Below are 16,530 nucleotides of genomic sequence, written 5' to 3' on the forward strand. Positions count from 1 at the left end.
CAGAAGTGGAAAAACGGGCATTATTATTGACACCACAAAAATAAAGATTGGACACCAAGACTGTGAACAATTATATGCAAAGAAATTAGATATCCGAAAAGAAATGACACATTTCCAGAAACATAATGATTTGCCAAGAATAAATCATGAAGACACAGAAAATTTCAAAAGACTTAAACTCATAATACTGAATCAATAGTCAAAATCTCTCAACAAAGAAAAATCCAGGACCAGATTTCTTCATAGGGAAATTCTAATGTCTGAAGAACAATTAATGCCAGCCCCTCTCAAACCCTTTCAAAAAAGTGGAAGAAGAGAAAAAATCATCCAAAATCATTTTAGGAGACTAATGGTACTTTTGCAAAAAGCTGGTACTACAAAGAAAACTACAGCCAGTATCCATGTAAATATGCATACAAAAAGTCCTCAGCAAAATACTAGTAAGCAGAATTTAATAGCATAGTAAATGGATCATACACCATGACCAAATGAGATTTATCCCAGGGATTAAGGATGGTTCAAGGTATGAACACAAATTAATGTGGTGCATCACACTGACCAAAGAAAGAATGAAAATTTGACAGTCATCTCAAGAGATAAGAGAGCATATTATGAAATCTAAGGAATTTTTTGATTAAAAACACAAGCCCAGAAAGAAACAGAAGAAAACAAAGTTGTCATAACCAAAATCACATATATGAAAAGCCCACAGCTAATATAATTCTCATCAATGTGAAACTGACAGCACTTATTTTAAGATTAAGAAAGAGGTAGAGAAGCTCACTCTTACCATATCTATTCAACCTAGCAATGGAAGTCCCAGCCAATGCAACTGGACAAGAAAAAGAAACAAAAGTCATTTAAACTAGATAGGGGAAAAATTCCTATTTACAAAAACATGATATTTTATGTAGAAAACCCTGAAGATCTCAGAGACAAAGAAACTACTAGAAGTAATAAATTCAACAAAGTGGCAGACACACAAAAATGCACATGAAAAATTAGTCATGCTTCTATATAGCAATAAAGAGCATGCCATAGAGAAAATTAGAAAAGCAACTTCATATGCCACAATGCCAAAATAATAGCATGTGCAAGAATACATGTAACCAAGGAGATTTAAACTATGGAACATTTCTGAAAGGAATCAGAGACACGAATACATGGGAAGGCACATGGAGGGAAGTTTCGTGTTGAGGAACGGAAAAACAGAAATCCTTGCATACTGTCGGTGGGAATGCAAAATGGTAGCATCACTGGGGGACGAAGTATGGAGGTTCCTCAAAGAGCTAAAAATTTAGAATGACAATACAGTCCAACAGTTCCAAGTCTGGATCTGTATCCAAAAGAACTGACCTCTGGCAACAGGATCTCTTAGAGAGCTACACACTCATATCCACTTTTCAGGATTCACAATAGCCTTCTGGTAGTGTAAGGAGTTTAAATATCTATCAGCTGATGAAGAGATATTCAAGAGTGGTACAAACATGCCATGGAATATTATTCAGCCTTTCATATAGAAGAAGAAATCCTTTCATACATTACAAAATGGAATAACCATGAAGAAATTATGTAAATAAGGCCAGTTTTAAAAAGACAACAACTAGGGCTGGGGATTTAGCTCAGCAGCATAAGGACCTGCCTTGCAAGCAGGCTGTCATGAGTTCTATCCCTGGTACCGATTAAAAAAAAAAAAGAAGAAGGAAAAAAAAAAAAAAGACGACAACTAACTGGGTGTGGTGGTGCATACTTGTAATTCCAGCACTTGGGAGACTGAGGCAGGAAGATCATTGCAAGTTCGAGACTAGCCTGAGTTAGAAAGTGAGCTCAAGGCCAGCCTGAACTACATAGCAAGATCTTGTCAGAAAAAAAAGACAAATACTGCATTGAAAGATTCTAACTAAATGAAGTATCTAAAATAGACTCTTAGAAAACAGAATGGCACCCACTCTGAGCAGGGGAAGGTGTCCTAGGGGAATCGCTGTTCAGTGGGGCGAGTTCCAGTTCTGCAAAATGAAAATGATCCAGAGATCTGTTACACAACAAGGTGAATATAGTTAACACTGCTTTATGGTTAAGATGGTCAATTTTGTATCTTTTTACCACGAACACAAAGAAAAAAGTGTAAATTTGTCCTTCCTGGCTTCCCATCATCAAAATTCCCTGAAATCCTACCTATGTGAAAAGAAAGTCATTACAAGAATCCCAGTCTGAGAAAAAGAACAGGAAAAGCATGTCCAAAGAAATAATCTTCTGCCATTTGGTGCAGATGAAGACTATGTTGTAAAACAGCAATCGAATGCATCGCTGAACACTTCTGCCTTTGTGAACAGCTAAAGAAATAGCACAGACAGTAGACTCACCAACTTTTTATAGTCTATAGAAAATGAGATACAAGGAGGAAAAATGATAGAGTTAGTGCAGATGATGTGATGTGAACATGGTTGATTAAATCTGAAATATATATTTTATGGGATCACCCAGGCACTCTTTTGGGGAGTGATTATCTATAGAGAGGTGCGTTCAATTATTTAAAAGTGCATTCAACCACCTAGAGAAACAGAGGTGCTAGATGAAAACAATCCCTGAAAACTCCTACTACATCTTTATTTTGTGGAATACAGAAAACTGTCTTTGAAATGTGAGCTAGAGAAGTGTCAGTGCTGAGGCACTGCAATGCTAGGTTCCTCGGCTTTCTCGGAGGCAGCTGCTCCGTCTTCTCTCGCTGTCTACCATTTCCTGCCCACCATTCCCACACTGTCACCTGGACTCTACATTACCTGCATTCAGACCCAGCCACCTTCTCCTGTCCACTGCTGAGGCCACCCAGATGGAGTCCAGGCCACATGGGGTCCAGGAGGAAGGGCTGCACAATATTTGTGTGGATGATTCTCAACTCTAATCTCTAGACACTCAGGACATCTCCAATCACCTGTTACATTTCACTTAAAGTCTTCTAAGACATTTTTAGTTGCCAAACACATTCTATAATTTTACTGATTCTATTTGATTTTCATAGCAGCAGTTCAGGAACGCAGCATTATTATCCTCAAAATAATCTCAAAGCAGGCATCCAACGTCCACAAACAGCAGATGCTAATTAGAAAAAAAAAGAACAGCAGGGCTGGAAGTGTAGCTCAGTGGCACAACGCCTGCCTGGCAAGCGTGAGGTTCTGAGTTCAATTCCCAGTACCCCAAAACAAAAACAAGACAAAAGAACAGAACAGATCAGAGATCCTGATAGTTCCAATAAATGCTTTGTTTTTAGTGAAATGCTAATGAATTGTCCTAGTAAATTTTAAAGTGACAAACAAAAAGCACATATAAGGACCAAAAGGGAGGAGAGATATTGGGAAGTAGGAAGAAAATGTTCAAACAGGAAGGGGAACAAAGGAGGGGAAGCAGAAAGGGGGGCAAGGGGAGAAAACGAGCTAAGGAGGGCCACGTGCACGCACCACTCCCGGGGTGAACGTAATAATCATGTGTGGAACACATGCACTAATAAAACGTTTTTAAAAGTAAAGTGTCATAAGTCACAAATGTCCAAATCTCATTTGGTTTTCAGTGATAACAACATGTACCTCTGACCCTCATGGGACTTCAAACTATGTTTTTCTTTTTATAGGAAACTCCTATCAAAAAATGACACTGAGTTATCTATCTCCAGGTCTTCACTTTTCACCTCACTGTGCTTTGGCTTCTACAGTGAAACCCTTATGAACTAGTTCTCTCTGGAGTTCCCATTTCCCTTCTAAGTTGCTAAATTCTGTCTAGCTGTGAACATTCCTATGAGAAGCCACAGCTGACTCCAGAATTCCTGCTAAGGAGTCTTGGCTCTTGGTATCTATTCTTAGCCCTAATCCTGCACAGCTTCAACAAAGCAACCTCACTCAGACCTCGCCTGTCCTCTTGGAGGACTTTGTTTTCCAGTGGTGCTGTTCCTTACTATGGCACCCTGCGATTTCAGATGCACCCTCTGATCTACGTTCTTTCCTCCCACTGGCAAGACAGCCCCCCCCCACCCAGCACATTGCTGGGAGCCTCTTCCCATGCAACCAAGGTGGTGCACTGTGAGCACCGGGCGTGAGTGGAAGCCAGCCACCACATACATTCTTGTTTTGAGGGCCAACGTCCAACAGAGCTGCTCATCACCTTTCTGTCTCATTCTACCTGGGCTCATTTGGGAATGGGGTCATTTGATCCCTGCAGCAGCAGTCCCTGTGCCAGGCCGGCTAGCCTCTACTCGGTCCTGTGATATCAAAGGGCCATTTAGAAGGCAGTGTCCACCCATGGCCCCAAAGCATCATCTGCTTAGCTTTCCTTTATTCTATCTCCCTGGGCCCTCCTGGATTATAGCTCTGAAAAGGGCAGCTAAGATGAGGCCAAGCACTCGTTTCCTATACCTTTTCTCTTTTCCCTTCTTATATTCGTCAGCCGTAAAAGAGAAAGGTTCTCTTATTTTCAAGGATCAGGCTTCCTTATGAACCATATTTGATTACCATAAAGACCACATATTTTGTTTGTCAAAGACAGAATACTCTCTTTGCCTTCCTCCTATCACAGTCCTAATGCTATCCACAACAAACGGATGCCTCTTACAGAAGAGGCATAAAGTTTTATTCACAGATAAATAATACAGAAGAAAGTTTTAATGTAGTTCAAAAATATTAATCCTGTTACAGCTTGTAACCATTGATCTTGATATGCCAATTTGACTGGGTTACAAAATGCCCAGGAGATTAGTAAAACACTCTTCTGGGTGTGACTGGGTGGTTATGCGGGGTGTGACCACGGGGAATATATCTGATTCCATGTCACCTCTTCTCTGACACTGCTCCTCTGCTGTTTCCTGGCCACCATGAAACGAGCATCTTTCCCCTGCTGTACCCTCCCATCAGGACACTTCTGCTTTGGAGCCAGGTGACCATACATTGAATCTTCTGAAACCATGAGCCAAATTAAGCCTGTCCTCCTTTAAACTGTGACTGTCAAGTGTTACGTCCCAGAAAGGAAAAGCCAGTAAGGACACAGCTAGGAACAAAAAGGAATGGTTCAGAACATAGTTATGCATAAATGGCATCAGGACAGAAGCCTTGGCTGAGAAGTTGAGAAACCAAGTGAGGAAGGTACAAACCAAAGGAAGTCGGCAAGTGATGACAGTCTGCACTGTCAGTGGCAGCATCACCAAGTCCCGCCTGGCAGTGCTCTGAAGGCTTTGCTGGGGAAAAGGGTTGCAGGCTGATGACATTCAACACTTGAGTCACAGCCTACTCTTAATTGCTTAGGATTAGCAAACAACGACTTTCTGATTACCATTTGGCTTCCTGTATCTTTTTTCCTAGAAAGAGAGGACTGGTCATTTCGACATGACTAGTGTAAGCCATGTAGCAATCACAATTCACCAAATAAAAAGTTAAAGCTGGCATCATGGCATATGTATCAATTCCTTTCATAATGGCCTGCAAGGTGCCCCCTGCCCTGGAAGGAACCTTTATTATATGAATAAAATACGACCTGCTTTGGGCATCTATGGCTGAGGCTCAGCTGTAGGACTGGGGTGAATTTACAAAATATTAAAACTTATCTGCTTCTTTTGAGAAACCTTGACTTTGGCTGAGGCCTTTTTTCCTCTGGAACTTTCTTAGAATCAGAACCTTCCTCTTACATGAGGCAATGGATTTCCTATTGTTGTAAACAGCCACTAAGATGGTATTTGCCCTGGTGAATTTCCACCTAAACATGAGACTGCCCCTGAGTAAGAACACACGAACCACAATATTTTCTTCCTTCTTTTCACTGCTATAAAATTTTATATGTCGGGCTTGTTTCAAAGTTGCTGATGACATCGGGTCCCCTAATTCCATGTTTATGGAGAAATTCATTACCTTGGAGAATATAATTTTATCTGGTTTGGAGAGCAAACGAAACAGATGGAAGGGTTTTAAAATCTGCAAGTATTTCATCATTTTCACGCAATTGTTACATGGTAACTGGTTGGTCTGGGAAGAATTTATACCCAGCTAACTTTATAGAATTCAAATAAGGATTCTGGACCAAAAGAAAATAGCAATAATAATGCAAGCAAGACTAGCATCCTCCAGTGACTCAATCTATTCCTTACAGTGCCCCATGGGGAAGCTCTTCCCATCTGCCCTTCGTGGAGAGGGAGAACTTGCCAAGCGTGAGCACAGGGGCTGACCCAGCAGCTGCATCTCCACACCCCGACTTCCAGCCCTCCATTTACCTGGCCTACTTAAGAGTGGGAACTGGAATGCACTGGATTAGCTTTGAAAGTGGTGGAAGAAGAGGCCGGCCTCCGAATGTCAAGAAGACCTAATTCCATTTTTGTGCTAAATCAAATCTATTTTACCAGTTAGAGAGCCCCCATGTGACCTGTTTTAACATCTCTCCAACATTTCCAAAGCCCGACTACCTACTTTTAATGAAGGTATCAGTATAATTCAATAATTTTAATTGGTCCCCCCCCCCGAGTTATTCACAGAGCGCCCTGAACCTGTGGAAGCCCACACTGAGGAGAAGAGGAGCTGACTCATCCTTGTCTGGAAAGTCAAAGTGTTGGAAATGAAACCGAAGAAATAACAACTGGCTGGCTTCTAGAAGATTCTGTTAATTCATTTAGTGAGTATAAACACTGTGGGCACCGAGTGGCTTATCCTTAGCTTTAAAAATGATTCTCTTTAGCCTAGCTTGAAAACATGGGTTCTGGGTGGGGGAAAGGGAGCCAGGGAGCAGGAGGGGTGTCTCTTGGACACCTTGTCCTGGCTCCCTGCTGAAGGCCAGCCTCTGTCCTGCAGGGACCTGGGCCCTGCTGGGTGACTCTTTCCATGATAAAGTGAACATTTTATGGCTGACTCTGAAAGGGATTTTAACTTCCAAAGGCGGCTTGCAAAATGGAAACTACATATTGTTTTAGGTAATACAGGTGTTAAGCTCAGTGTTGTTAATAAATTCAAGGCCAATCCAATCTGGACCTATGGCCTTTCCAACCCACCCCCCAAATGCTAAATATAGATATGTAGAAGTTACTGGTTTTAATTTTTTACTTTCTCAGAAGAGCATGTAAATGTTAAAGGCAGTGTGAGGTGAGGAGAATTTATGATAGTCCCAAAAATAATGCATCAGGATGCCAAGTGGAGACTACCAATAGGGTTTTTGAGTAACCTACAGAAAATTTAAGCCTCCAAAAGGCAATTTTTTTTTCATTTGAAAATAAAGATTAAAATTCCAGCTATCTTTGGGGCAGGTAAAACCATTCTGGCAGTTATATGGTGATTTAGAAAATATACATGGAGACTATTCTGAGATTGATCAATGGGTTTGCAATCTTTAAGCTTCACTGAACTTAAGCAGAAAAAAGGAAAAGTCGCTCCCCGGGGCCTGGGGTATGATCTGACAGTCTGTACCTCAATAGTGACCCAGGCAAAGCTTTGGCCTGCTTGGCCTGCTTGCCCATCTGTATTTATGCACGCTGTCATTTCTTTTCTTAGACCTTAGGGAGTCCCACCAATCTGGGCATACATTATGTGCATCTAATTGAATTCAAACACCTCAAAGCTGCCTTTCTTTCCTTTTCCCTTGCTCTCCTGTTGTATCTGCAGCTGTACCCTCCCTCTCAATTTGGACTTCATGCCCTTCAGATGTCAAAGTTACCCTTCAAAAACAAGTTACATCTCATTGTTTCAGATGGTTTCAAGGGTATACCTACCTAGTATTTAGATACCGCATGCTTGGATTACTTCCAGTGGTATTTCTACACCTTCTTTAAGCATAAAATTAAATAAATACAATATTCTGGTACCAGGGAGGCTGAAGTAGGAGGACTAGCACATGTTTGAGGCCGGGATGAGCTACGTAATGGGTTCAAGGCCAGCCTGAGCTACCTTGCAAGACTTTGTCTTAAAACAATAAAAAAGATTTGGAGTATTAAGTTTTGGCAAAAAGAAAAAAAAGTCAAATTTAACAGGTAATTTCAAATATAAGGGAACTAAGAAAAACAATTCTCATCAGGTTCAAAAAATATACTGGAAAAGAAGGCCTTTCTTCTATTTCTTTTGTCACTAGCTTTGTTTGATGGAACCCGCAATGGAGATAGCCGCCCTCAGAGGTGACCTGAACTTGGTGTTCACTGTGTCCTGCCCCTGATGCTTTATTGGGACTGGGCTGTTAGTTGTCATTGCTGGGATTTGGGTCCTGGTGTCTATTAGGCAGCGTGAGGCTTAGCCCTGGGGCAGTACTGCCAGGAGGTGGTAGGGTCCCTTCCAAGGCGGGGTCTAGTAACCCCCATGTCATGGAGGCAGTGATGAGGATGGTCATTGCTGGCTTGTGTGGTGAGTGCTCTGTTCTGCTCCACAATCTGGTCATGAGTTTCCAGGCTCCCCACAGGGCCAAAGCAATGGGGCTGGAAGATCTTATACTAGCACCTCCAGAACCAACTGTGAGCTACAATAAACTTCTCTTTATTGCTACGTCGCCTCAGGTATTTTTAGGAAGCATTGAAGAGTTAACTAGCAAGACCATATGAATTCAACTTTCTAGCACCAAGAACTGGCTGAATTCTGAAATTTCTTTCTGCACCTGCAAGAGCACTCTCAGGTATTTATAGCCCACCAAAAACAGACGGGGTAACACAAGGCAACCTGAAAGACACTTACCTGGCTCACAGTCTTCAGCTACCAGGCCCTCGTACAGGTGCCGGCTAAAGGAAAGCTTCAAGTCTTCTCCTTCCCTGTGAAGGAGCAGGAGACCAGGATTTGCCCTGGCTGGCGCTCCTCGGTCTGTAACATTCAACTGCAACCATGCAGGAAAATGCTCCAAAGCAGGACTTCGCAGGAGCCTAATTTCTCCCGTGGACTCGTCCAGAGAAAAAATGGACTGGGTGTCTGCAAAGCTGAAGGTGACCGTCCCGTTGGGGCCCACATCTGGGTCACGGGCTCTTAGGGTAGCGATGGTCTGATTTGCAGACAACTGGGATGGAAGAAGGACATCCATCGGATTCTGCTCCCAAACCGGATCATTGTCGTTAACGTCAATGACAGACACATGGACACTGACAGTGGAACTCCTGGGGCCTGAGATGCCACAGTCTCTGGCCACAGCCCGAAATGCATACTGGGGCTGGACCTCCCGGTCCAGGGCACGGCTGGTTCTCAGTACGCCTGTCGTGGGGTCCACAGTGAACACACCAGCAGCCTCGCCCTCCAGGAAATACTCAATCTGGCCGTTCGGGCCTTGGTCCTCATCCACGGCAGACAGCACTAGAACCACGGTCCCCACTGCCGCATCTTCCCTCACTGAGGACTGGTAACAAAGCGTGGAAAAGGCGGGGTGGTGGTCGTTGTCATCCAAAACCCTCACCTGCACCTGCATGGTAGAGCTCCGAGGGGGGTCCCCCAGGTCGGAGCACTGGACAGTGAGTGTGAAACTGCTGACCTGCTCCCGGTCCAAAGCACGAGCGGTTGCCAGTTCTCCTGATGTTTCATGAATAACAAAGGACTCACCTGTGTTTCCATCTGTCACAGAAAACAATCGAACAGGTACTGCAGCGGGTTGAAAAAAATTGTGCCTCTCTGCTAGTATTGCATACATTCACATATTTATTCATTCGGGAACAGTTGTTACCTTACAAGCCATCCTAGCTCCTTTGTTAAGTCATGGACACAGCACAACAAAGCTCCTCACCATAGGACAAAAGGGGCCACTGTTACTTACTGCTGGTGGGTCAGCGTCACTGGATTAAGAGCTGCCTAACATAGGAGTAAAGCATGCTCCTGAATGTGTCCGGTGCCGGGTGGGTTGCAGGGTGTGGGCTACCGTCCCTCTCTCACGCTGTCCTCTGATCGGCTTACCAGCACCGGAATCTCAGCAGTCTTGCTCTCCTCTGTCCTCTTGCCCTGACGCTTCAGCTTCTTGCCACTTTCCGACCCAGTCCTCAAGGTCCTCTACGGTGAATGTCTTTAGTTGTGCTACGATGGTTTCCTTAACATCCTGAAGCTATTCAGAAACATTTAGGTTTTTGTGGCCATTTTGACTTTGGGAAATACCAGAAGTTGCAAAGTGCCAGTCTGGTGAGTAAACTGGATGAGGACACCCTGCAATGTTTTTATGAGCCTGTCCTTCTGTTAGATGAATGAGTGGAGGGGACCCTGTCTGGCTTCTGCTCTTTCCCTGTTCTCTGCTTCTGGAATGTCAGGAGATGAACAGCTTTCCTTTATCACACCCTCTTGCTGTGATGCTTCTGCCTGGGAGTCAGCTAGCCAAGGACTAAACCTTCTGAAATTGTAAGCTAAAATATTCCTCTCCTTGTGTAAATTACAGGTGTCAGATATTTTGTCCCAGCAATGGAAAAATGACCAATACAGACACCAAGTGCAAAAGAATCAAAATATAGAATGCATCAAGTCAGTCTGCATGCGGGGGAATTATAATTAAAAAATACTTACTGATTATGTCATACTTGACATCTCCATTACTGCCAGCATCCATATCAGAGGCCAAAACAGTATAGACAACCTCGGGTTCTTGATTTTCCAGAACCTCAATGCTGTGACTGGACACAAGAAACTCTGGCATGTGATCGTTTTCATCTTCAACAGTGCAGACGATCGTTGTGGTGCAGGACAGTGAAGGGACTGCCCCGTCTCGTACCAGGACTAACACGGAACATAAAGATGGTATGGATTGTGGCTATCAGTGACAAATGTGTGCTTCTAAGGGCATTGGACGAAGCTAACTGAATAGCACTTGGTCAATAACATTTTATTCAAAGACATCCCAATTAAATGTCAAACATTTCAGAACTTTCTGGTTTTGTGTAAAATACACCAGGATGGGAAGATCCGTTACCTCGAAGAGTGAAGATGTCCTGAACTTCTCTGTCAAGTGTGGTGGCTGTCACTACCTCTCCAGTGTCAGCATTGATCTTGAAAAACCCAAAGGAAGCCCCTGATAGGATCTCAAACTGCAGCTTGGAATTGATTCCTGAAGGAAAAGATAAAAGATAAACTTAGCAATTATCCCCTGGGAATTCATTCCACAGCTCCCCATTTATTTTCCTTTGGACATGTTAGGCCATAGATGAAGAAGGTGAGATTCTTAGCCAGCTTTCAAATTAAAGTAAAAGAAATCTCTCTGGCTGTGCTCACAAAATAAAAGGCTCATGAGCTGAAATGGCTTGATTTTCAAAAGTCTTGGGAGACTTCCCCATGGTGAATGCTTAGGATTTTTTCTCTCCCATAAACTTTTTCTTATGAGTGTGCAATTCTGCAACACATTCCTAATTATTCTTTTTAACACACTTGATTGTGATTTAAGGATGTAATTGTAAGTTTGTGGTACAAATGACAACTTCTGTAGATGGACCTTCTATTTATAAGCTTGCGCTCAGTTACAGGAGTCTGCTTGTTTTCAATCTTAGGAAGCCCACAGAGTTGCTAATGTGTTTATTTTTTTTGTTTTGTTTTTACTTCATAGTCTGTCTCCTATCTGAGTGAGAAATGTGATACTATATTATTATGTACTTTCAAAGTAATTGTTCCCATATTACAGTGGTTTCAACTAAGGACTTGTTTCTTTCTCCTCACACCCTTGTCACACTCTGAAACTATGAAAATTAAAGATAATTGTGGAAATATGGATCTGACGATATTTAGTGACACCCTTACTGCACACACCTAAGAGTGTGTGTGTGCATGTGTGCATTTGTGTGTGTACCTATACACGTGCCCAGGTATGCCTCTCGCCATTTAGTTCCTTCCCATCTAATGCAGCCCTGAGAGCAATCACTTTAGCCATTTACTTCTTTCCAAAGGTCTTGGGAGCTTTTGCCAAAGCTATTGAACAAATCTTCATCCCAGGTCCTTTCTATCACTCTGTTCTCCTGGATTATCCAGGAGATAGAAACTGCCATCCTGGAGTTTTGCTTGGTCACCCCATCCTACTCAGGGTTCCTAGCTGACACTACTGGCTCTCTTACAGGCCATAACCTTAGAACAACCCACGGGAAGAGAGGCATCAGAAAAACGATCGCTCAGCCTTCTGCATCTATATTAAACTCCAGCCTTCATCTTTCTGTCCCAGTGGCAAAAGAAAATCTTTAAATACTCTCTCTTGGAATTTTTCGGTAAGTTCAGGTCTTTCTCCTAAAAATATTCCCTTTGATTAAACTCTTCTGTAGCTAGAAGCATTAAGTTCCACCCACCCCTTCTCTTTGTAGCCAAATTTCACTTACACGGGCTGACCGTTCTCTGCAATTAACTTCAAAGCACTGCCTAACCCAGCCTTTCTCTGCCACGACAGTGGCCTCCTACTTGTAAAACCTGCTCAGCATTTTTAGCTCCTGCCTAACTTGGTTTCTCTGGGATATACTGTTGATTACAATGAGGGAACCAAGGTAAACAGAGAGGAAAGAAAAGGGGAAAGAGGAGTAAAAGAATAAAAGGAAATATCTTTTTCTTGTTGCTTTAGGATTTTTTTTTTCCTCATTTCCAAGTGAAATGTAGGGATCTTTTCATGTGTGAACAATGATATCTGGGCCATCTTTTCTCTGGGATCTCACTCTACAAATTCATTCTACCTCCTTCTCAACCCAGGGAGGTCAGGTTCCACCTAGGTATGGATGACCCCACGTACATGCATGGAGCTTGATCGTTTGTTTGGCTGTATAATTCTTCCTTTCTTCCCTCTCTCTCCCTCCCTCCTTCCCTTCCTGCCTTTCCTTCTTTTTCCCTTCTTCTACCTCCCTCCTTCTCATCCTTTCTTCTTTATTTCTTTTATATGTTCATGCATGAAATGCACATTTACTGAATGTTCAGATGCCCATCAGGGAAGGAGATAATAAAATCTATGCATCACACAAAGGATGATGGAAAACATGGAATTGCTGAAGGAGTGCATCCAGGAAGACTTGTCACAAATAGACGGTTTGCTTGTTACTTATTTCATTCAATAAGTATATACAGAGAGCAATATGAGGTGCTAGGTCACTGTGCCAGGTATGAAAAGTATAACCAACTGCCACCAAGAACAAATTCTCTGTCCTCGCGGTGCTCACATTAGAGCCTGGATAAGTAGGTAGGCGATCACAATTCTACATGATGAGGCGTGTGAGGTGAAGTGCCTTCTTTATAACCTGAGACCCTAAAAGAAGAATCAGCCAGAAAGACGGGAGAATGTGTGAACGCGTTTAAAATAAAATCCACGCACCTTGCCACCCGCTGCAGAGCGGGTCCCACATGTTGTGGACTCTGCTCATTTCCCCAAACTTTTCTCGCGCCCTGGCTCCCTCCCAGATTCCTGGCCTATGTGCTCTGCGCTGTTCTTTGAATACACTGCTTCTTTTTGCAGGGGCCTCCTTAGTCCCTGCTCCTTCTGTCAGCTCATCCGCAGGTCTCTACATGGTGTCACAGCTGCTTCACAAAGGCGTCTCAGACCTACACTGTTTCTCTACACTTTAGCCATCGTGCTGGAGCCAGGAACCTGAAACCACAGATCTTCACCAAATGATTCCCTCTAAGGGTCAGTTACAAAAGGGACATGGGCAGGAGACTGAAAGGCAGAAGGAGAGGAAACAATGCTTCCTTCTTCCAAGCTGCACACTCTCCAGCAGCAAAGTCGCTCGGTCTCCTTCACCACTGCCCAGCCAGGTTCTCTGAGGTCTTTCTCACTGCTTTCTCCCAGGTTCTAATAGTTCAGATTCCCCTCTGTTTCCCAGTAGCAGCTAATTCCTAGATTCCTTTTATTTGGAATGTCTTAGTATTCTCCATTTACTCACTCAGCTATTCAGCACCTGTGCTGTAGCACCTGGTTTTCCTGAGCAAATGTGACTGATATTTGGCTAAAAGAGCTGGTTTCAGGTAACAGGGGGTCTGGGCTTGGTTTGATTCTTTTTGGCTTTGAATGCAGTATGGAGTTTCTTGCCATGGGAATTATGGTGCGTTAGTAATTCAACACTTGAGGTGATTTCATGATTAGTTAAATGATCATCTGTGTTCATCTATGATGATGTGACTATTAAAGGAGTCCAATTCATGAGGGAACCAAATGGCACTGATTTTAACTACATGATGGTAAACAGGAATACGACACAGGATGATATTTGAATGTAGCAACTTACATAAAGAATTCTACCAGCTGATGCTTTAAACTTGCTTCTCAAGTCACAGTTAAGAAACTTGCATGCTCCATCAGGGAATCCTAAAATTCATGTCCTCAAAGATCAGATCCAAATCGAGTGGCAGATTTAACTGATAGCATGAAAGGCAATTGTTACACCCATGAATACTCATAACCAGAGTCAGATTTCAACACATTGCAGACAGCCAACCACAAATCCGACTCTGTCAAAGGCAGCTCATAGATTCAAAAGAATGCAATAATTTTATAACTTGTATTGCCATAAACCTGGGAAATACATATAGAAATTTGAAGGATATGAGATGCAGGAAGATAAAATATAACACTATGGGCTTTGGATGGCTTTTTGGTATAGTACATTTCCTAGCGATTCTACGTGTACTGTGCCAGCTCAGAGCGTTGTGTCCCTAATAGTTTCCTTGACTGGTTAGAATCAGTGGTGGCCTGCAATCACTGAGGTTGAGATACTAAATCTTTGCATGCATACTCTGCTGCAAAGAACACAAAGCTTAATGAAATGGGGCTGTTAGGATGGACTTACCATGTGTGCTATGCCCACCATTAACTCCCAGTGGATTTCTTGAGGATTCAGAGGATTCTCTCTTCTTAAAGATGTTGGTTAGGACTTGTTAAAGGCATCCTTGAAATGCTCCCTGGTGTAGGCTTGAATGGACCATGGTGCCACTGGTCTTGGATCCAACAATACTTCAATATCTAATACTTCATATCAGTTTGTGAGCACAATGTATCACCTTCTTCTACCAAGCAGAAATATCAGTGTATCTATCTTCATTCAAGCTCTTCTATCTTTCACCATCACCTACTCAGAAGATAACGATCTGCCTGGCATCTAATAGAACACTCCACCAACCTGGGACTTTGATGAGATCACAATAACTGGATTTTATGAGCAGAAAGTAGCAAAATGACTCATACATCTTAGTTAGACGTATATTGGATCAGGGATTGGGATACTGCAGCCCCTGGCCACATCTGGAGCACTCCCTGTTGGTGTAAACTTTCCAAAAACACAGGCACGTAATTTCTTTGTGTTTTATCCAGGGTTGCTGTCTGCTGCAATACCAGAGCTCAGCCAATCTGAACCTTAAATCTTTATTGTATGGTTTCTTCTAGGAAAAAAACGTACAGATCCCCATCCTAAAGGATCAAAAAGCATCCTAAGCCATCCATTGGCAAGTGATGGGAGAAGACAGAAAAACTGGAGCCTCTTCACAAAGTCCCTGATTATTAAGCTAAAAGAGATAGACCTGTACTAAGTTTCCAAGCTTCAGAGAATTAATGAAGAATGCTGCCAAGGCAGAGCAGGCAGAGAGAGTGTTACTTTCAGATTTACTCGTTGGGAAGATCATCTTTCATGCAGTTCATCAGTTGCACAATGACCACGCCCTCAGCTCATTTCTAAAGCAAAAAGACAACCACATCGTGTTGATGGTTTGAAGAAATAAGTGAATAAATTCTGCAGAAGAAAGATAACTGCATGCAGCTTATGTCTCACCTACTTCAGATTCTCATAGCATGTAGTAAAATAATATTTATTGAATTCCTGTAATATCTTGCTCTACACTAAGGATTTCAGATAAAAGGAAATGGGGTGTCCTGATTCCAGGCAACAAGACATCCTGAATCCGGAAGTATTTCATAGTCTATAGGGGAGGTAGATGAGTGAGCAGTTATATAATTAAAGTACAATGCATTAACTGCAGTAATAGTATATTCCCAGGTTTTAGTTTTAACGGTCATGGTCTGAGTAAAGTTATTAGTTCTTATTAACTTTTGTCCTTTTTTTCACCTTTCTGTAAATGCATTTATAATAGGACTCCATATAGAAAAATAGGACTCTTTATATAAAGAGAAAATCTTTATACAGAGCACCACGCAGAAATCAATAAAACACTCCCAGAACAGTAGTAAGGGATTAGGGGAAGTGCCCCAGCCTAATTAGGTGGTGGCTTCCACTAGCTGTCACTATGAGTTCCTGCAGCAATGCTTCCTTGGGTTGAGGGATTTAAGCTTTGAAGTCCCCAGTGATCTGCCCATCCTTGAATTCCTCTGTTAGGACTCTGGGGCACAGAGTCAGTGAGACAAATTTGGGCATGGATTCTATGGATCTCCTTTTGCACCTGTTGGTCAGGTCTGATCAGAACTGTGGGCAAAGGCTGGTGGCGAAAAACCTGGAGAATGGTCGGTGAGTAGCTGCTGATAAAGTGCAGCTGACCAGCTGGTGGAGGTTTTGCCTCAGGGGAGGACACAAGGGAAATTCCACTCCACGAACAAACTGGCTTGTAAAAAGCTGAATATGCCAACAGAGTGGCTAGAAGAGTGAGAAGCTAACATGGCAAACTGTGATAGATCGAGTTA

General features: G+C 42.7%; 1 protein-coding gene across 1 annotated transcript in view; it reads right to left on the bottom strand.

Moving 5' to 3' along the window:
• Dchs2 (dachsous cadherin-related 2) overlaps positions 1–16,530 on the bottom strand; it is a 236,042-nt gene that overhangs the window by 35,028 nt on the left and 184,484 nt on the right. The window contains exons 11-13 of the mRNA XM_063260869.1: positions 10,864–10,998; positions 10,461–10,670; positions 8,673–9,530 (exon numbers count right to left, since the gene is read on the bottom strand). Coding sequence (XP_063116939.1) covers positions 8,673–9,530; positions 10,461–10,670; positions 10,864–10,998 — 1,203 coding nt within the window. The remainder of the gene's footprint in view (positions 1–8,672; positions 9,531–10,460; positions 10,671–10,863; positions 10,999–16,530) is intronic.

The sequence above is a fragment of the Cavia porcellus genome, unplaced genomic scaffold (genome assembly GCF_034190915.1).
Source record: "Cavia porcellus strain 051 isolate PalLab524CR breed Dunkin Hartley unplaced genomic scaffold, mCavPor4.1 scaffold_14, whole genome shotgun sequence".
NCBI classification, from domain to species: Eukaryota; Metazoa; Chordata; class Mammalia; order Rodentia; family Caviidae; genus Cavia; species Cavia porcellus.